General features: G+C 38.4%; 1 protein-coding gene across 12 annotated transcripts in view; it reads left to right on the top strand.

Annotated features, from left to right (window-relative positions):
• Positions 1-22171, top strand: part of LOC103715833 (phosphoglucan phosphatase LSF1, chloroplastic) — a 30606-nt gene continuing 8435 nt past the window's right edge. For 2 of the 12 annotated variants that reach the window (XR_015968871.2, XM_088704506.2), the window contains exons 1-8: positions 55-528; positions 1092-1198; positions 6720-7188; positions 8516-8598; positions 19250-19424; positions 19593-19714; positions 21035-21250; positions 22023-22134. Coding sequence is in view for 8 of the 12 variants with exons in the window: in XM_088704506.2 (XP_088560632.2) it covers positions 220-528; positions 1092-1198; positions 6720-7188; positions 8516-8598; positions 19250-19424; positions 19593-19714; positions 21035-21250; positions 22023-22134 (1593 nt within the window). In the remaining 4 variants the exon portion in view is untranslated. Of the gene's footprint in view, positions 585-1091; positions 1199-6719; positions 7189-8515; positions 8599-12811; positions 12851-19249; positions 19425-19592; positions 19715-21034; positions 21386-22022; positions 22135-22171 lie in introns of those variants that run through there. The other 10 variants (XR_015968878.2, XR_015968879.2, XM_088704533.2 and 7 more) reach the window with 9 other exon arrangements.

Here is a 22171-nt window from a genome sequence, read left to right as displayed (position 1 = left end):
CTCGAAGCCTGAAGAATACCTTTTATCCCAATGGCCACAGTCTTCGGGGCTTCTGGATCAGTTCCCCCGGGAATAAATCCAAGCACAAGAAACTGTTGACGAGCACATGGAGAAGCGCGGCACGTCGCCTCCTCCCTCCCTCCTCCTCCTCCTCCTCCTCCTCCTTACCCGAGAAACCCAAACCCTTACCCTAACCCTAAGAAGATCCGATTCCGATCCATGGCTCTTCTCCAGCTCCCTCAACCAACCTTCTATTCGTCTTCTCTTCTTGAGAGGAGCGCTCGATCGGCTGCTCTTTCTTCGTCTAGGAGCGGAGATCGGTGCTCGCCGGATGCGATTTCGAGGTCGTTGATTCTTGGGAGGAAGCGGTCGTCGGGCCGGAAGCTCGGCAGCGTCTTGGCAATGGCGGATCCGTCGATGTATAAGATGAATCTTAATGAGTATATGGTGACTCTGGAGAAGCCGTTGGGCATACGGTTCGCGCTCTCCGCGGATGGCAAGATCTTTGTACACTCGCTCAAGAGAGGGGTATTCCATCTTTTTATCTTCTTGCTGAAAGAGGTTCAAGAATCAGCTTTCTTTTTGTAAGGGCTAAAAACAAATCACTTATTTTTGGATTTTTGACCCTGCATTAGAAATGGCCTTGATCTTCTAATTCTTGTTTGAGAAACGATGACTTTTTTCGAATAATTAGATACGAGCTTATCAATTCCACAATTGTTTCCGTTTAAGGGTTTATTATATACCAAATTTCCTTCTTTTTTTCCCCTGATAAAAAAGTTTGTATCTTTTGAGACAGGACTCCTGGGTTTTAATGTTTCATTCTGTTCTGCAATACCTTGATATCTTAAATTAATATCCTTTTGAATATTTTCAAGGGTAATATCGCACTCAAGATGGCCAGTTGTCTGACCTTTATTTGGGAAAATTTTGATGGTTTTTTACTCCACTATCGTAAAATCTTGATCATAAAAATTTTCGTCAGTGTTGGTTTGAATCTTAGATCTTTTATCTTCGTATGTTGCATTATGCTGAATTTCTGTGTACTAGCAGTTAATTAAGTTCTAAAAATGTCCTCTCTTTTTTTGAAGGGGAATGCTGAAAAATCAAGGATAATTATGGTGGGAGACATGCTAAAAAAGGCAAGTAATAAATCAGATGGTGGGTTCATTGACATCAAGGATTTAAGCGATGCAGAGTATGGAATTTTACCATTCGCGAGAATACTATATTTTTTATAATTCATTTTTCTCAAAACTTCATAATAAAATAAAATGGCTATAATTATATTGTTGTGGAATTATCTGCCACATTTCACCTGTTTAATCTCATGCAATCTGACATGTCTATGTAAACCACTCATTGAATTTTCTGGGGTAGCATCTGGGTTTGGTATGTTTATTTCACAAGTTCAGCCTCTAAATATATGATGATGTTCAATGTAATCATACATGTTTTGCGAGTGCATTGTTCTAAACTCAATATTTTATACCAGAGGTTTGGCAACTAGATTGCAAGAATAGTGTATTACTGGTTGCAATTGCATGAAGATTTCAATTTCTTTTCCTGAAATGGTTCTTTACTTTATAAATATTAAATAATGCACTGTGGATGTATTGGTTATTATACGGGCAATTGCCTTAGTTTCCATAATGACCAGTGATCAATGTTCTTACATACTATGATCATGTAGATCAGTGGCTGGCATAGTAAGGGTATTTTGTTGTATAATGTTGACATTTAGTGTGCATTGGCATGGAATGATATTCAAGCTTGAAAAAAGATTTAAATGGTGCCTAAAATACCTATTTAATTAACTTCTTAAAACATATGCATTTTAAACAAATAATAACTTTGAACGGATTTGTTAAGATTTAGGTTCATCAAAGATATCTGTGCCATGTATGCAATTGCAAGTAAGGTAATTTATCGTAAACTAACTTTACATAACAATGCTACTCATTAACAATGTAGTTCATGATAAAAAAACTACATGGGGATGTAGGACTATTTCTACATATCAATAACTTATTTAAATGTTTTACTGTAGGTACTTTGGGAAGGTTCCATAGTAGTAATGCTGTAGGAAGCTTATATAATATGGATTATCTTAGTTCCTAACTTTGTACATTGTATCTTTTGACAATTTTTTTGTTTTCATCTCCAATTTGTGATTTGGGCTGTCAAATCATCATAAGGATATGGGAAGAAATCTCTAGACTATCTAGAGTAGAAGCAAAAGTACTTCAAGATGGTCAATTTAAGCTTTAAGCAGGTGAATAAGGCATGCTCTGTGCATCCATATGGACCATTTCACATGGTACAGGGGCATGCAGCGCTGTATTATTTTTATTAACCTGTTGACATAATATGTATTTTATATATAGTACATTGTGGACAGGGGCGGCCCAATACATTTGGGGGTCTAAGGCGAACTCATTAGAAAAGGCCTTTTTATATTATAATTTAAATTATGAAATTTTTTTAATAAGTATAAAAATACATTAAAATTTTATTTAAAAATAATTCGTCTAGCTTTTTGAGAAGCAAAATTACTAATTAAACTTTTATACTCAAGATTCATTAAAATACTATTTTCAATCGATAATATAGCTAATCCATTTAATCTTTCTTGTGACATAGTTGATCGCAAATAAGATTTTATTAACTTTATTTTTGAAAAACTTCTTTCAGCAGAAGCAACTGTTACAGGTATTGTTAATAATATTCTATATGCAATGCATGCATTTGGAAAAGAATCTATTTTTTTTATAAAACTTAAAATATCAATAGGGGTACTAGTTTTTATTTGTAAAACCTCTTTTAAAACTTTTAACTTTGAAAACAGATCAATACCATCAATATCAAAATATTCACCATGCTTCAAAAGTTTTCAAGATTAAGACAACACTTTTTCAAATCATCTTCATTCAAAGATTTTAACTTTCTAAAATTAAACAAAAAAACCAAAATCATTTTCATATATGGTAAATTGTTCAAACCTATTTTGAATTGAAGAAATAGCTTGATCTACTATATATAAAAAGTAATCAATTCTAAAAGATTCTTCAGCTGATCTTGTTGTCTCATCATTACTATTTTCATCAAAATATTTTTTTCTACGGATCACACGTTTTTCACGAAATATAGGTTCTATTTTCATTTCATTTGTAATTTCTTTAGATGAATTCAAAGCATTAATGAATCCATTTTTTCTATAACTTTTTAAATAAGAAAGAAGACCTTTTAATTGATCTATAGCAACATGAATATGCATGCCTTCAGATTGTAAAATCTTACTAACTGAGTATTCATGCCTAATAAGAATTCAAAATTTTCAATCTCATATGTAGCTAAACATGTGGTTTTACTCTTTGTTTTAGGATCTTCACTAATTTTCGCTAATTGATCTAAGGCATCTCTTATTTTAGGAGCTTGGTTTTTAATTGTTTTGACACTTTCAATACGACTTTCCCAACGTATAAGGTATAAATTCGTTGTATTACTCCAAAAAAAGATATAGCCTTAGGACATGAGTTAGCAATATCACATAATACTAAATTCAAGTTATGACATCCACATGGTGTGTAAAATGCTCTAGGATTTATATCTAATAATCTCCTCGGTACATCTTGATATTTTCCTTTCATATTAGATCCGTTGTCATACCCTTGTCCTCTTATATCATTAACCTTAAGTTTATGTTTTTCTATTATATTTATAAGTTCATTAAAAAGGCCCTTTCCAGTGGTATCATCTAGTTCTAAAAATTCTAAAAAATATTCTTCTACTTTTACTGAACTTGTTGAAGTATCTACACATCTTAAAACTAGGGTCATTTGTTCCTGATGGCTTGCATCAGGAGTGCAATCAAGTATTACACAAAAGTATTTTGCTTTAATCTTTTTAATTATTATAGCTTTAATTTCAGATGCTAACATTTGAATCAATTCATTTTGAATATTATGACCTAAATAATGATTGTGAATTTCACCATGTTGAATGCGTCGAACATGTTCTTGCATTACTGGATCAAATTCTGCAATCGTTTCAATAAAACTTAGAAAATTTTCGTTATTACTTTGATAGATCTTTTTATCCTTTCCTCGAAATGCTAAATTATTTTTTGCAATATTTTTTACGATAGCAATAATTCTAAAAAGAATTTTTTTCCAATGATCCTTCTCTTGGTTTATTTGTTCTTGGAGACTGTTATCAATTGTCTTATTTTTTAGCAATCTCACTTCTAAATCAATCCACCTGATTCATGCCGCTGGCTGCCCACCTCTTTCGAGCCCAAGTCAAGCAAAGGGCCTCTCCGCCGCTTGTCAAAATGGGACGTTTTGCATTCTTTTGATCATGATATGTTCATTAGTTGTTTCATGACTTTTAAGCTTGATACCTAGATTTTTCCAATCCCTACTTCCTTCATTGACTAATTGACTCGTGCTAGGCTTTGAATCAAATAATTAACAATAAAAATAATATACTCTATCCAAATCTTTCGAATATACTAACCATTTTCTATCATGTTTTTCACCATTAGGTAACTTACGAATGTAATATATCGTAGAGAAGTGTTTATTGTTTTCATCCTTAGGAAAATGAAAATCATAATCTCTAATTGGACCTCTTTCCACTATTAGATCTCTAAATTTTGTATCAATTTTTTTCCATTGACCAGGATCATATAAATTTGTAGGAATAGAACTAGTTTCACAATTTTTTTTCTTTGTTGATCCTATCTCCATCTGATTCTTCATTGTGCTCTTCACTAGATATTGTTTCACTAGCAATCTCATTTTTTAACTCTATTTCGGATGCCTGTTTTGTTGCTAATTCCTGAGTTGAATTTGATGTGGTGTTTTGTTTGTTTGTAATAACAAATCTATCTAGAGCTCTTTTTTGAGATTGAATGAGTTTATCGATTTTTTTTTTTTGAGTTTTTCATACCCACAATCATATTTTCTATTAGACATTTTAATCTATAAATAATATTATCAAACTAAGCAATTAAAAAAACACAACAAACAAATCAAAACATAAAAAAAGTTAAAAATAATAAAACTTGATTGTGTCAAGAAAAATAAACTCGGGTCCCGAACTCGACGGCGAGAAGAGGCCGAATAGTGCCGAACTCGACGGCGAGAAGAGGCCGAACCGCCGAAGTCACAACCAATCTACAATTGGACAAAAAAAAATCAATTTTAGCTTCTCTAACTTGACAGTTGACTAAATAAAAATTAATTGGACCAAAAGATTAATTAATAAACTAACTCAGAACAGAGGATTGAGAGGAGAGACGGTGGATTAGATATTTAGATTCTCACCGGTCACTTGCCTGGGATGAGGGATCAGTGGGAACTAGGAAGTGGGATGCAGGATGCTAACGGTCCAAACTCCAACGGAGGAGTGGAGGACGGTGGACTTTGGAGTGGACTTAGCGGAGCCGAGGAGGCCGGAGCGGCGGAGCCTGGAGGTCGGAGGAGCCGAGGACAGCGAGGAGAGTTGGAGACGACTCCTCTCAGAGGAGATCCGGCCGGCGGCTCGCCACTCGCCGGGTCTCTCAGAGAGTCCGAGGAGGAGCACGGTGGACTTTAGAGCGGTTCGAGCAGAGCCGAGGAGGCCGGATCTCGGAGGTTGGAGGACGGCGACGTCGACCAGGAGAGCTGGTCAGCTGGAGAGGAGATCCGGACTCGGGAGGCGGAGCAGGGGCGGTCCAAGAGCCGGAGAGGAGATCCGGCCGGCGGTCCAAGAGCTGGAGAGGAGATCCGGCCGGCGGCTCGCGACTCGCGACTCGCCGGCTTCTTGCCTTCTTGGAGCCAGAGGAGGAGGATTTTTGCGCTCTGAAACCCAAGCTGCCGAGCTGAAGAACTGAAGAAGCCGAGCTGCCGAGTTTGCCGAGAACCGGAGAAGGTTCAGCTATAAAAAAGAAAGCACCGGCAGGCGGCAGAGAAGGGGGGAGAGAAGGGGGAAGCCGGGGAGGAATATGCCGGTTGCTTGTCGACGTTGTCGTAGCCGTTGCCCGTTGCTTGTAGGCGCCTAGCCTGTCTCAGCTGTCCGTCGTCGGGGAGATGCCGAAGGGGACGCACTGTAGCGGCGTACGGTCGTAGCCCGGTAGCCGTCGCCCGTCGCCCACTGGCCAGTGGTCACTGCCCTCTCTGCCCAGCCCCCAGGCTATCAGACTCAGCTAGCTTTCAGCCTTTTACATCTTCATTAATTAAGCAGAAAAAAAAAATTGAGCCGCGGGTGGGGGCCTTCCCTGGGCCGGGGGCCTTAGGTGACCGCCTCGGTCGCCTAAGGCTCGAGCCGGCCCTGATTGTGGATAGACACTTCAATCCTTAATAATAGCAAAATATTTGTCACATTGTTATTAACTAGAGTGTGCATCTTGCTAGAGTGCATACCACACCCACAATTATCAGAGTTTGTTTAAAGTGCTTATTGTGTTGTGCTCACATTGATGAGCTAATGACCATCATAACCTTTTATTACGATTCATTGTGTTATTCAATGATATCTAGCATGAGCACTTTGATACTTTATGGATGCATTTCCTTTTGTGCAATAGTGCATACACTAGAATTCATTTCTGACTTCTGTAATTTGCTTCAGCTTGCAAAAGCATGCTTTTATGATACTGAAGTGGGTCATAACTTATTTTTGTTACCATTTAATGATCATTATGCACTCTTATCTCTCTTGATTTCTTTGCCCAGGATGATGCTTAAGGATGCAGCAGGATCATGTAGTCTTGTACTTGAAAGACCATTCTCTCCTTATCCTATTCATCAATTACATTTAAATGGTGTTTTTTATAACTTATTTAATAGAGGTCGGGTTCCATTTGCTACTTGGAATAGATCTTTGATGGCATCACATCTGCAACCATCTCGTGAGGGTACTGGAAACACTGGGTTTGCCATTTTTTCTCCAAAGTTCTTAGCATCACATGGATGGATGCTTCTCTCAAGTGAACGAAGTGGATCCAATGATTCTCAAATGCAGAGTAATAGTAGCTTTCTTGCGAAACATACGAGTGAGATCATAGGTATTTTTTCTGAGGAAGAGAGTGAAAATGTTGAATGGGCTTATGGTAGCTTTCCACTAGAGGAGTATATCAAAGCACTTGATCGAGCAAAGGGCGAGTTATACTATAATCACTCACTTGGCATGCAATACAGCAAGGTGACTAGCATTCCATATCTGTCAAATTGTTGATGCTTAAATTAATTGGTTTCTTGCATTTTCATCTAAAAGTCTTTGTCCAGTAGCATGCCATATCTTGTCCATCATAAGATTAGTTGTCTGTCTCTTATGACATGTCAATGCTCCAAACTATTGCCACCTAATCGGCTGCTTAGGCACCCAGTTTAATGTTTTGCTTCATGTTTGAGTAGGAAGGATGTGGCACTTTAATGTTTTGCTTCATGTTTGAGTATGAAGGTTGAGATCAATTTGTGAATTAGTAGTGAGTTTGCAAAATTGGTGCTTCCTATTGAGTTATTATATCTTATTTCATATATCATGTTTCGGTTATTTTTTAAAAAAATTAATTATTTCTTTAGTTTTCTTCTTATATTTATTCCTTTTTACATTTATAATTTAATGCTGCCTTGACCTTTGGGCATCAGCCTACAGCCTAGGCACTGAGCACACCCCTAGCTGCTTGTCCGCCACCTATTTTCTTCAAAAGCATTTTCTTGATTCATGCAACCCTTTGCTAGAAATGATAGCAAGCACTTTGTGATTTGTTACTGTCTTATAATGCCCATTTTATTGCAAATTTGCAACAATAATGAACAGTTGAGCAATGGCTGCATATTCATGCCTAGTTATGAAGGCAATGTCAGTTTGCATCCCTTCTTCATCTTTCGATAATTTGCATTGGTTCTTACATAAATTTTGCTGCTGTCCGGTTATGGAGTTTAATGCTACCTCCATATCATCCTATATGTACTTCTGATTATTGCAAGGTGATGTTGCACATCATGCACAAGTAAACCTCCACAACTCAAAAATTAAATGGACGTATATATTAAATGCTAGTACAACTCACTAAATAGAATATCAACCTACAGAGTCAATTTTTTTTAAGTAGAATTCCAATTAAAATTCTTTCAGATATATCCAACTATCCACAAGCTTTAGAATCATTTACCAGGTTATTAATTTGGTTTCTAACTTGTTTCACTGATTGGGTTTTACTGACATTTAGGATTCTTAATGACAATAATCCTTTAATTCTAGACCTCATAATTCCTAATCTGTTGCTTTGTTTTGTTACCTGTGCCTATTAGTTTGACCTATTCTGATGTTGAGATTGAATAAGATTTATGTTATTTTTTGGTTCTAATTTTACATCGAAAGAGTCCAAGTCTTTGTATTTTTTTCCAACATTGGAACCCGCTGTTCTCCTTGTAACATAACCCATGAATCTTGACTCTTGAGAAGCCAAACACTTTACGATGTGCATTATCAAAGTGTTATTACCTGTTACTTATGTTACTCGTAGTTCTTTTGCAGATTACTGAGCAAATATTTGTTGGTTCAAGCATACAAACAGAGAAAGACGTGCAGATGTTGTCAAATGCTGTGGTACATACTGTTGCTTTTACTTATAATGCTAAGAAAATATTTGCTTTATTCAGTTGCAACTTGTTAGAGACCTTTGCTGCTTATTGAGCTATACTCATTCTTACATGCTTTTCATGCATTTATGTTGTGACAGACATCAGTACCTGCATATACATCTAAATTTGTTTATGTTCTATGTATATGTGTGCATGTTCACACCAATGCACGTCCATATACCTGTATAACTTGCTTATATTGCATGCCCTTTTTCTCAAAATACGGTAAAATTTAGTAGGGAGGTTAAGTCCTCAAGAAAGACATTGTCTGCAGAGATCCACCCGGAGTTTACCGTTTGTGCTGTATATGTCCTAACTCTAAATTGCTTCAGGAAAAAGGATCAGTATTTCAGGTGCTTGTGACTTATGGTGAGTGATCAACGATGGATCCTGCTTAGAAAGAGCTCAAAAGTTGTGTCTAACTGTATATCTCTTTGGTTGTCACTTTCACTATAACGTTTAGACTGTTTGCCTGTTAGGCACCTTCATGGATATGAAATACTTTTCTAATACTTTAAATGATTATAAAGCTTTAATAGAAATTTTTAGAAATTTAGGAATAGCGGTCAATCTGCAATCATCTGATTCTTCTGCAGTGTACTGTGCTTCCCATGTTGTTTATATTTATAGGGAGTTTTATAGGTAGAGATATCAAGACAACTTTTTTTTTTCTTTTCTCAAAAGAAAAATGAAGGTCCAAATCAAGGTTCACCATGCTGGTAATGGAGCCCATTCCGGTCGGCCGGTGCCACGGTTCGGTACGCCCCTGTGCTGTTTCGTGCAGGGCCTGTATCGACATAGCAGAGAAGATGATGGAGAATGGGAGAGAGAAAATGAGAGAGAGAGGGAGGCGGGAGGGAAGAGGGGCTCCGGAGGCCGCCGAAGGGCTGGAGGAGGGGCTTTGCCCTCCAGACCCCTGTTTCATTTGAAATAGGGGTCTATTGAGGGTTTTTTTTTATTTTTAAATTTTTAAGTGAAGTCGGCAAGGGAGTTTCTAACTTCACTTAAAATTTGAGCCTCTTCCTATTTTGAAAATTTTAAATGAAGTTGGCAAGGGGGTTGCCGACTTCACTTAAAATTTTCAAAATAAGAAAAGAGGCCACGACGGTTTCGAAACAGGGGTCCGAAGGGTGGAGCTCCTCCTCCGACCCTCTGTAGCGGCCCTCCCTCCCTCTTCCTTTCCCCCTTCTCTCTCTCTCTTTTCCTCTCTTTCCTTCTCTCTCTCCCGCTCCTGTCAGTTTCTCATTTTGAATGCCGGAACCATCTCGAATCGCCGCCGACATGGCTCGATACCTCCCGAACTGGACGGTTCGGGATGGTTCCGCATTTCCTGGTCCAAATGGCAGCTTGTGGGAATTCCAATCTTATATTGATGTATCATGGACTGGCAAGCATAAACAATGATAATATGGTTATCAATGATTAAACTACCAAACAGTACAGTCGGAAAAAAAAGGCTACCTAATCTTCATTCTTCTTCTATATGTTTTATATGCTGCCCATTTCACCAGAGACATGTCTCACTTTATTAGTACTTTTACCTGTCAGATTCTGTTCGTAATAGTTTGATTTCAGTTATTCCTGCAATGACCTTAAGTATTATTCTGTTGACCTTAAACATGTAGTATGCCCACAAGTTATCTTGATGGTATTCAGCATCATGAATTAGCTATTGAATTTCATTAGACAAGAAGACCGAGTCATCCTCGAACATTGCTCCAGGTGCATAGAAATCTGCAAAAGGGAAACGTATAACTGAAAAAATATTGGAATATTGATCCATCTGAATTTGGTTCCTAGTTCCGATAATTGCTACTCTGCAACAAGTTGTGACAGAAACACTGCTACTGAAAGAAAGATTGCTGGCCTGACCTCAAGATTATACCGTGGAATGGTGCTGGTGAGGCCTGCATTGAGTTTGGGGGGGGGGGGGGGGGGATGTTTGGAGGGGTTCCCCTCTAATCCAAGTTGAGGATTCTTCCTATTCAAGTGATGAAAGCCAATAGAAAGCATAGGAAAAAATAAAAAAGTTATTTTCTTGTTGATTTCTTTTTTGCTTCTTCTCTTTCTCATCATTCTCCTTGTTAGGGTATAATTTCAGCATATCTGATATGTCCCTTAAAAGTTACATGAATATCAGATACTGTTTATCATCTGCCTATTTTAGCATGCACAGTAAGTTTTACTCCTTTTTACTTGTTTCTTTAACCACTGCCAGTCAGTTATATTCTCTGGTAGGAAGATTCCACAGTAGATTATCCTGTCATTTTTGAAACCGCAAATTTGAGAACTCTTATAGATCAATGTCAGCATTGGCAAATTTATAACCAAAGTGTCAGTGTGTACAGCTGTGTGTGTGTTGGTGTGGGTGTGTTATAATCTTTCCTTATATAGTGTATATCCATAGATAGACAACAACTGTCTATAGTTTCCTTATATAGTGTATATCCATAGATAGGCAACAGCTGTATATAGTTTCCTTGTTTAAGGAGATTTTGATTGATAGAAAATTGATAGTAGGCTGTAATTAAGGAAAGGATTTTCTATTTAATGAGAGGAACCCTCCATTGAGAGCTATTTAGATCATTTGACATGGTATCAGAGCCTCCCCTCTGATCCTAAGGATTTCTCGGTCTCAATCTCTCGGTACAGCCCTCGGGCTCTTGAATTTTGTTCTAGTTTCTGGTCAATTTTGATTCTGGTGGTTGTGCTAGCCAATCTCGGCTATTCTGGAGGTTGAAGTTTTCGGCAGTTTGGACTATTCTCGGCAGCAAGATCCCTTGGAGATTCTCGGTACTGGTCTACAGAAGCAAGTTTCGGCTTGACCTGGTTATTAAGATCTGAATTCTTCTTCTCTTGAAGTGCTTCGGGTTTTCTCAGGTCAATATTTTCTTTTGAAACTTTTCAGCCCTTTTCTTCCGTTTTGCTTTATAATGTCAGGAGAAAATTCTATTGTTCGTTTTAATGAAAAAAAGTACTCCACATGAGAGTTTCAATTCAAGATGTTTGTGAAGGGAAAGGGATTGTGGAGTCATTTAGATGACTCGTCTAAGGCTCCCACTAAGTCAAAGGAGATTGACCAATGGGAGAGAGCAAGGATGCACGAATTGTGTCTTGGTTGCTGGGTTCAATTGAGCCGCATATGGTGAATAATCTTCGATCATTCATTACCGCTAAGTAGATGTGGGATTATCTCAGGCGTGTTTATAATCAAAATAATAATGCCTGAAGGTTTCAGTTGGAATTAGAGATTGCTAACTACAGTCAGGTAATCTCTCTATTGAACAATTCTATGCTGGATTCCTTAATTTGTGGAGCGAATATTCTGGGATAGTTCATTCTAAGGTTCCCAAGGAAGCACTAGCGGCACTACAAGTAGTCCATGCTGAGAGTCAAAGAGATCAATATCTGATGAAGCTAGGACCAGAATTTGAGATTGCACGGGCTGGTTTGCTCAATCACAATCCTGTTCCATCTTTGGATGTACGCTTGGGACAATTATTACGAGAAGAGCAGTGTCTAGCCACACAGCTTGGGATGACACAAGCAACAGCGACTTCTGAGATGGTTAACATGGCATATGTCGCTTAAGGAAGAGGAAAATTCAAGTCACAGACACAGTGCTACAGTTGTAAGGAGTTTGGGCATATTGCAAAGAATTGCAGCCCGAAATTCTGCAATTATTGCAAAAAGGAGGGGCATATCATTAAGGACCGCCGCGTGCGGCCTCAGAATTGACAGGCTCAAGCCTTCCAAGCTGCTGTCCAGCCTTTTTCAGCTACTGTCCAGTCTGTCCCTGCTAGTGACCAGCCATGTATAAGCAATCATTCACCTACTCTCACACCTGAGATGGTACAACAGATGATTGTATCCGCTTTCTCTGCCTTAGGGCTGCAAGGTAAGGGAAAACTACTCACCTCTCCTTGGTTGGTTGACTCTGCTGCTTTGAATCATATGACTGGCAGTATGGCTGTCTTACATGACGTTCGTAAATATGAGGGTGAGCAACATATTCAGATAGCCAATGGCAGTACTCTTCCAATCACTGTGGTTGGAAATCTGGGGCCTTTAGCAATGTATTTGTGTCACTGGATTTATCAACGAATTTGATTTCTGTTGGACAATTTGTAGATAATAATTGTGATGTTTACTTTGGTCGTGGTGGTTGTCTTGTGCAGGATCAAGCATCAGGGAAGGTGATCGCGAAGGGGCCTAAAGCGGGATGTCTATTTTCTCTCCAGTTTTCTATTCCTAGTACTGTTACTTTAGCTTGTACTATTGTAGCTAATGATAGTAATGTCTGGCATAAGAAATTGGAACATTCCAATTTTGTTGTTTTGACTCATCTTATGAAACATGGTTATTTAGGTAATAAAGATTCATTTTCATCTCTTAATGTGTCTTCTGATTATGCTACTTGTAAACTTGGTAAGAGCAAAGCTTTACCTTTTTCTTTGCATGGCAGTCATGCTTCCACATGTTTTGAGATTATTCGTACTGATGTGTGGGGTGTGAATCCGGTCTTCTCACATGTTCAGTACAAGTATTTTGTGACGTTCATTGATGACTATAGTCGTTTCACCTGGGTATATTTTCTTTGCTCTAAAGCTGAAGTGTTTTTTACTTTTCAAGCTTTCATTGCTTTTGTTGAGACACAATTTTCTACTTGTATTAAGATCTTATGATCTGACTCTTGGGGGGAGTATATGTCCAATGACTTTCAGGCTTATCTAGAAATGAAGGATATTCTTTCCCAATATTCTTGTCCTTACACTTCCTAATAGAATGGGGTAGCAGAGCGTAAGAATCGCATCTTTTGGATGTTGTTCGTGAAAGTGAATCCTAGGTTCTTCGGTGTTAAGCATGCTTAATTTTTTTTTTAAAACCATGGCTGAACCTGATCGGGTTGCCTACGTACCCCCTTCACAAGGGGGATCAAGCCACAAATGCAGCGGAAAAATCAAATTAAATAATTTAATTCGTGCATGCTTACAAGATCAAATCTAGAAATCAGCATTGTAAGAACATATAGGATTATGCCGAAATCGTTTAAATAATTATGCTAAAATTTTATGCATGATTAACTATCAAATCTGAAAGGTAAACACTCTATTCCGATTAATCTCCGAATATCCATTGAATGGATTCTGGAGATAACTCCGTGAGGAGCCCCAAAGGAGGGTAAAATCTCGAAAAATCGGACCTAGATCCTGACTCCAAAATAAAAGATTAATATAGAATTAATACCTTTTATGATGGAAGAAACTTGTGGATCTGATCCTTGACTTCGCAGCCACGCACACAAATGGCCTCTATGAGAAGTACACGCGAAGCTCTGGGTAGATCGTCTTCCGCGGGAGTGCTAGCTCGCGCAGGAATGTTGCAATGGCTAAAGCTTTCTCCTTCTAAACACTCAACCTTTGATTGTTATTCAAGAAGATGGAGGATGGACGTGAGGAAGAAGGAGAAGAAGGGATGGAGGCCCTCAGGAAATTTTTTCAGAATTTTTTGAAACCTCTAAATATTGTATATCTTGAACCCTAGGCATGAGGGTCTTTTATAGCCAAAAGACCCCTCCACGCCTCACACCTAATTTAGCCAATTAATTTGGTTGATAAAATCTCCAAAAAAATTTGGTGATTTGGCAGCTAAGAGGAGATAAACATATCCAAATTTCGTGCATTTTGGATCCCTAAAAGATAGGAATTCATGCGTCCAAAGTTCAGCTGCAGACCACCCTATTTCATGCGCCATGCAATCCCTACAAATTAGAAAATTTATCTAAATCTTTTTAGGAAGATTTGAGGCGCCATTTTTATAGGAAATATAGCCCCACGCCTCCTCTCTTCTCACGCCAATTTTTGGCCAAAAATAAAGAGGATAGGCGTGGAAAAGGTTAGGGATAAATCAAGCCCAATCCAATTGATTTGGATCAAGCCCAATCCAATTGGGTCACGTCCCATCAATTGGGTCAAGCTCAATCTACTTGGGTTGAACCCAATCCAATTAGGTCAAATCCTGATGCAGTCCAAATTGAATCCTATTCAATTTGGCTCAACCTAAGCCCAATTACTCAATCAAATTGAGTTCATTAGCAATCTAATTGCTAATTAATCCTCCAATAATTCAATAATTATTTTAATGCAACTTTTGCTTAGGATAATTTGTCAATCGAATTGACCAAATTACCCCTGAATGATTCTTAATCGTCAATCAACCATTTGATTAACCTAGAAACTTATATGCGTGTGACTCCATAGGTTCGAACCTAAGCCGGTAGCACAAGAACAACTTTTTGTACTAATCGAAATGACCATCTAGCAATGGTACCCGACGTCCGAATAGGTCGAATGATTGCAAAGCAACATTCAAGAACCCTTGAACTATGGTTACCGTATAATTCATCCCTTTGACTCTTAATGCCAGGATGACTTAGAGCTCACTGTGAACCCTATAATTAGTACATCTATTATGTGATTAACTTTAGATATCCTGTGACTCCTCACTGGGATTACTCTGGCCAAGGTTTTACTAAATTAATCACAAGACATCTCCTGTTTACAGGAGGGGTCAATTCCATTTCGACTCACAACTGACTACGCAAGTACTTGACTGCACCCAGTGATCTTCCGTCACTGAATTAGAAATTCAGGTAGTCCGGTACCAAAGCACAGTGAGTTACTTGCTAGTCACAGGTTGCGGTCTCAGGTCATAGGGCCAAACTTATACCCATATCTACTCGGAACATCTCTTGACAATAGCGCGTTATTGGTCACGTTCAATGAAATATACTCCTACACTTCACCTGTGTGACATATCAGTGTCTCCACACTCCTTGGTTAAGAGAACAACCAACGTATATGTCACACAACGACCTAATCTCGATAATGTTGTCGTCCTAGTAACAACATATCATTTGATCGCGAACAGTTTTAAGGATTGAAGATAAATCCTCCTTTATCATAAAATAAGTCCTAAGGACTTCATCATATAAGAGTTTATTTGAAGATGTACAATGAAATGATGAATAATGCCAAATAACACCTTATTAATTTGTCAATTCATTTACAAAATTCAATCATCAATATGCTGACGATTGACACTTAGGATACAAATTCCAACAGTTCGTACCATGGAATGCCGTACCGGCCCGTACCGGTCCGGCCGTGGACCGGTACCGGAACGGATAAAAAATCGGTATTTTCCGGTTTTTTATCCGAACCGGCCGGTTCGGAGCCCGTACTGGCCGGTACCGGCCTCGTACCGGCCGGTACCGGCCTCGTACCGGCCGGTTCGGAGCCCGTACCGGCCGGTACCGGCCTCGTACCGGTGCGAACCGGCCGGTTCGCACCGGTACGATTTTTTTTTTTTTTTTTAGAACCACAGCGCCGCGCGCTGTGGTTTTTGAAACCACCGCGTACCGGCCGGTACGGGACCGGTACCAGCCGGTACGTACCGGACCGGACCGGTACCGTACCGGTCCGGCCGGCCACCGGTACGCCGACCGGTACCGGTACGGCGGACCTTGGTTCGTACCTTGTTGATTGAATCTTTTGTGCCTACTAAATTTTGGGTAGAAGTTTTGTCTACGACTGTTTATTTGATTAATCGTTTGCCTTTCCAGATTTTACACTATGATTCTCTGTATTCTCGTTTGTTTGGTGTTGCTCCTGAGTGTCACTCTCTCCACACATTTGGTTGTGTTTGTTTTGTTCACTTGCCACCCGCAGAACGTCACAAGCTTGCTGCTGAAGCTGCTCGGTGTGCATTTCTGGGGTACAATAATGCACAAAGGGTTTGTGTTATGATGCGGCTGCTAACAAACTCCGTGTCTCTCGAAATATGGTTTTCTTTGAAAATCAATATTTCTTTCGGTCTCGTGTCACTCATGATTCCACTTCCGTTATGCTTCCTATTTTTGATGATGTGCCTTGTACTATTGAGCGCTTTAAGCCAGGGGTTGTGTATTAGAGACGTCGCCCACTATCCCCAATGCCTCTTCCTGACACTGAACCGGCACCTGATCCAATCGCGCTTGAACCTCGACAATCAAACTGTGTCACTCGCCCTCCGGATAGGTATGGTTTCTCTCATACAGCGCTTCAGGCAACTCTAGATGCTACTGTGCCTTTGTCTTACTCTCAGGCTTCTACTAAAGCATGTTGGCAGCGAGCTATGCAAGAAGAGCTTCAGGCTCTTCAGGACAACCACACCTGGGATATTGTACCGTGTCCCGATGGGGTGAAGCTTGTTGGATGCAAATGGGTATATACAAGCAAGCTGCGGCCTGATGGTTCCATAGAAAGGTATAAAGCACTTTTAGTGGCACTTGGGAATCGACAGGAGTATGGTCTCGATTATGAGGAGACCTTTGCACCCATGGCTAACATGACTACGTGCGAACCATCGTGGCCATCGCTGCTCGGAAGGATGGTCTCTTCGACAGATGGATGTGAAGAATGCATTTTTACATGAGGATTTGAAGGAAGAGATCTACATGACTCCTCCAGGCAATGTTCACTCACTCCTCTGAAGTTTGTTGGTTGAAGCGGTCTTTGTACGGGTTAAAGCAGGCACCGCATGCATAGTTTGAAAAGTTTCGTACCACTCTTCTTGATTTTGATTTTACTCAGAATCAGTTTGATTCCTCTCTCTTTCTTAGAAAGATTGCTAGTGAGATTGTTGTGCTTCTTGTGTATGCGGATGATATCGTCATTACGGGGTCTGATTCTTAGTTGATTGAGCCACTGCAACAGCACCTCAAGGTTTTCTTTCATATGAAAGATCTTGGTCCGGTGTAGTATTTTTTTGGCCTTGAAGTGCAACTTATTCCGACTGGTACGCTTTTGTATCAGCACAAGTATACCCAAGAGATTATTACTTTGGCTAGTCTTCAGTCAGGAAACTCGGTACTTACACCTATGGAGGTAAATTTGAAGCAATGTTAGGAGGGTGAGCTATTATTTGATCCATCCCTATATAGGCAGCTGGGAGGGAGTTTGAATTATTTGACGATTATCAGGCATGATATCTCCTTTGCAGTCCAATAGGTCAGTCAGTTTATGTAGGCACCTCAACATTCCCACTTGGCCGTGGTGCGACGTATTCTTCGTTATCTGGATACTTCTGGTCGAGGGTTATTCTTTCCTACTGGGTCTTCTCTACAGTTGATGGGTTTTAGTGACGCTGATTGGGCTAATTGTGTGGATACTCGTCGTTCGGTTACTAGTTGGTGCATGTTTCTTGGCGATGCTCTTATTTCTTGGAAGAGTAAGAAGCAAGATCAAGTATTGAAGTCCTCCACCGAGTCTGAGTATCGTGCAGTGTCATCAGCATGCTCTGAGATTGTGTGGCTTCGGGGTCTGTTGGGCGAACCTGGTATTCCTCAACTTACGCCTACTCCACTTCATGCTGACAACATAAGTGCAATTTAAATTGCTGCCAATCTGGTCTTTCATGAACACACCAAGCATATTGAAGTAGATTGTCATTCCATTCGTGAAGCACTTGATCAACATGTGATTACTCTCCCTCACATTTCCACCGACCTTCAGACGGCTTATGTGTTTACCAAGGCTCTACCACGTCACCAGCATCAGTTTATGGTTGACAAATTGATGCTTCTTGATCAGCCAGCATCAATTTGAGGGGGCATGTCAGTGTGTACAGTGTACAGCTGTGTGTGTTGGTGTGGGTGTGTTATAATCTTTCCTTATATAATGTATATCCATAGATAGGCAACAACTGTCTATAGTTTCCTTATATAGTGTATATCCATAGATAGGCAACAGCTGTATATAGTTTCCTTGTTTAGGGAGATTTTGATTGATAGTAGGCTGTAATTAAGGAAATAATTTTCTATTTAATGAGAGGAACCCTCCATTGAGAGGTATTCAGATCATTTGACACAAAACTCCATAAGGAAGCCATCTTATTTGGACAGTTTTCTGTAGTTTAGAGTTTAGAAGGTGCATACACTAACCAAATATATAGGAAATCCTGAAATTAGATTTTATTTTTCAGAAATTGAATAATCTAGTCTCTGTGATTGGATGTTGTTTTGCATTCAAGCAGATCTCATGTTAACAATTCAACCGGCTCAACAAGTTCTGTAAATCTTTAGTCTTAAATATTAAAAATACTGCAAAATGAAGTATTGTACAAATGCAGACGTAAACAATGAATGTAATGCCAAATAAACTTCAAACACAGAATTTACTCTTTGAGGAGGTCCAATGGAAGCAATCGTATGTGTTTTTTTTTTGTAGTTTTAAATCATTCTGTTGCTTTGGGCATGTTTGAGCTGCATATGATTTCCTTTGCTGGTCTATCTTGCTGAATGTGGCCACACTGCAGGGCCACCAGATAAGTGGTTGAATTACAAATGTTAATCTCAGAATTGTATAGTTACTTTATTAAATGACAAAAATATCCAGGTCGTATCCCTATCATTGATTTCTTTTTCGTCTTGTCTACTATGATTTTCATGCTATTCCTGTACTCATATTTTATCTCTTTATGCATATCAGTGTTTCATTTTTTTTGTCAAATTGATATAATACATGGGAATGCAGCCCCATGAAATGCTAATTGATTGCATGGTATACATATTGCAGCAAATTGTTGAATATCATGATCTCATTCTGTTCGTACTTGTATAGACATTTGCTTTTTTTGCCCAAAACCCAACTTGTAACTGGCCTCCATGTTCATCTGATAATGGAAATTAGCTTTTATCTGGAATCTGGACATATTTGCTCTGTGTGGCTGGACATGCATGCAATATACAATGTGAGTCTAATTCTATGTGCGAGCCTGTCTTATTGTAGTTTTCTTACACCTTTCTTACAGATATCCTGGTGTGTACCATATTTTCTATTCAAGTGGTTTTAATGGTGTTTTCTAGCATCTTTGCAAGTTCTCATATGTAAAATAACAGTTAGGACGTGTCTGCTCCAGGGGATCACTGCTGTTCTAAATTTCCAGAGTGAAAGTGAGTGTGCCAATTGGGGAATTAATTCAGAATCCATCAACAACTCTTGTAGCCAATATAACATTCTGATGGTTAACTATCCGATAAGGTAGGTGATATATATCATGTTTTGTGTGTTTTGTCTTTTCTGTACCTTGCCTCCTTCACTATGTTTTTTCATGGTTAGAGGCAACCCATCACTGCACTTCTAGAGGAATTGCAAATTTTGTCACTGTGCTGGTCGCTAATCCTGTGCTGTTTAAGGAAATGAGTGTCTATAAGAAATAATAATTTGTCGTTGAATCTTGTTTCTGTTTATGAATAATTTTATGGTGGTTGGTTGGTCTTGGCTGGTGGAGGTTGTACGTTTCGATGGCATTGAGGTTTTTTGTCCTGGCTTTTCTTTGCCATTTTATCTTTTTAGAGTACTCATGCCTGTTCTGAAAATCAATCATGTTGTTGACTCATTTTTCATGTACTCTGGGTTCCTATTGACTAGCCAAAAGTATAATATATAAACTGGGTAATTGTCTTTGAGCTTGTGCTTTTTGATATGCAAATATAATCATCTGCTAATCTGGGTTATTTATTTATTTATTTTGCATTAGTGGTAATCAGTAGGCAGATCACTGATGTTTGTTGGTCAGGGAAAAAAGAATTTGATTGATCAAATTGAGAGGAACATTAAGTATTCATCATTCCAGACTTTTTCAATATTTGTCTATGTATTCTGGTCAGTATCATTGATATGTATTTACTTATATATATGTATACATATACATATACACACATATACATACATATATACATACATATACATATAGACACACATACATATACATACATATACATACATATACATATAGACACACATACATATACATACATATATATATACATATAGATACATATACATATACATATGCATATAGATCTACATATACATATACATACATATATATAGACATGCATATATATAGACATACATATATATATATATATATATATATATATATATATATATAATGCATGCATGCATGTATGTATGTATGTTTGTATGTATATATATATATACATACATATATATATATATATATATATATATATATATATATATATATATATATATATATATATATATATATAATGCATGCATGCATGTATGTATGTATGTTTGTATGTATGCACGCATGCATGCATGCATGCATATGTGTTTATGTATGGTCAGTATCATCGATATATACATATATTGCAACATAATACTTTGTCATATGACATATGCATAAAAGCAAACACTTAAAACTTTTTGTCATAACTTTTAGCGATCCGAGTATCTCTCTATCCTTCTGACTTGCCGAAAGCAGTCAAAGAACTTGACATTTATTTGTATTCATTAACCTGTAATTAATTATCTCATAATACTCTGCAGGGAGGTGGATTCTGGAGACCTAAGAAAGAAGCTTCCATTTTGTGTAGGGCTTCTACTACGGCTTTTGAGGAAGAATTTTCGAATATATGTGACTTGTACAACTGGCTTTGATAGATCCCCGGCATGTGTGATTGCCTATTTACACTGGATTCAAGATACTGCTCTCCATGCTGCACACAATTTTGTGACTGGATTGCACTTGTGCAGACCTGATAGGTACATCTTCTGAAAGTCTACCAGGATCATCCCTTCAGCTGGTTTGCCTGGAGTACAATAGACAAATGATGGTCTTTGTTAACTTGCATTTTATGGCATCAACCATCCCGGCATATATAAAAACTAGGTTTGCTGGTGAGCAGGGAATGCACATGGCTTGCTTTCAAAATTTCTCATAAGATTTTTTTTAGAAAATACTATGCTGAAATAATCAAAGAACAACTTCCAGTTCTTTTATTTTTGAACAAATTTATAGTTACAAGTCCCAGAAATTTTCAGGTATGTTAAGAAATTGAATTTAAATTGGGATTCACATCTGTATGATTGTGTCTTTTTAGTAGCCACAAACACAATATAACTGTCAACCTTTCATCTAGCTAGGGTTCACTCTGTGATTCTGTAATAACAACGTCTTCTTCTACAACATATTAGATCTTTTATTGTGTTAGCAGATATTAATCCCAAAAGGACTGCAGCTAACTACCAAGTCAGAAAATCGAGAAACTGCTAGATATCACATGGCATGATATTGTGTTCACTTATACTTCCACTCATGCTTGTGAAGAATGTAATGATATAGCTGAATCTGATTTTTCTTCTTTTCTTTTCGCCATGAGAATCTTATTTTCTACTAGATATGGAAGTCTATTTTGTGGACAACGTAACTTTTAAGGTTATCTTGTATGCACTATATTTATACTATTCGCAATTCCAGGCTGATCTCAGTGATGATTGATTCTTTGGGAACTGAAGCCTTGAATTTTGATTGCAGAGCTGCTATTGTCTGGGCAACTTGGGATCTTATTGCCATGGCAGAGAATGGTAAACGTGGTGGACCTCCAACACATGCTGTGAACTTTGTGTGGAGTAATGGGAGCCGGGAGGTAAAAATATCTTCACAAAAGTAGCTACTTCTTGTGC

Source organism: Phoenix dactylifera, chromosome 1 (assembly GCF_051530095.1).
Source record: "Phoenix dactylifera cultivar Ajwa chromosome 1, Ajwa_hap1_PhDact_Kaust_v1.1, whole genome shotgun sequence".
NCBI lineage: Eukaryota > Viridiplantae > Streptophyta > Magnoliopsida > Arecales > Arecaceae > Phoenix > Phoenix dactylifera.
The sequence above is the reverse complement of the archived record's forward strand: the minus strand, read 5'-3'. Positions and strand labels throughout refer to the sequence as shown.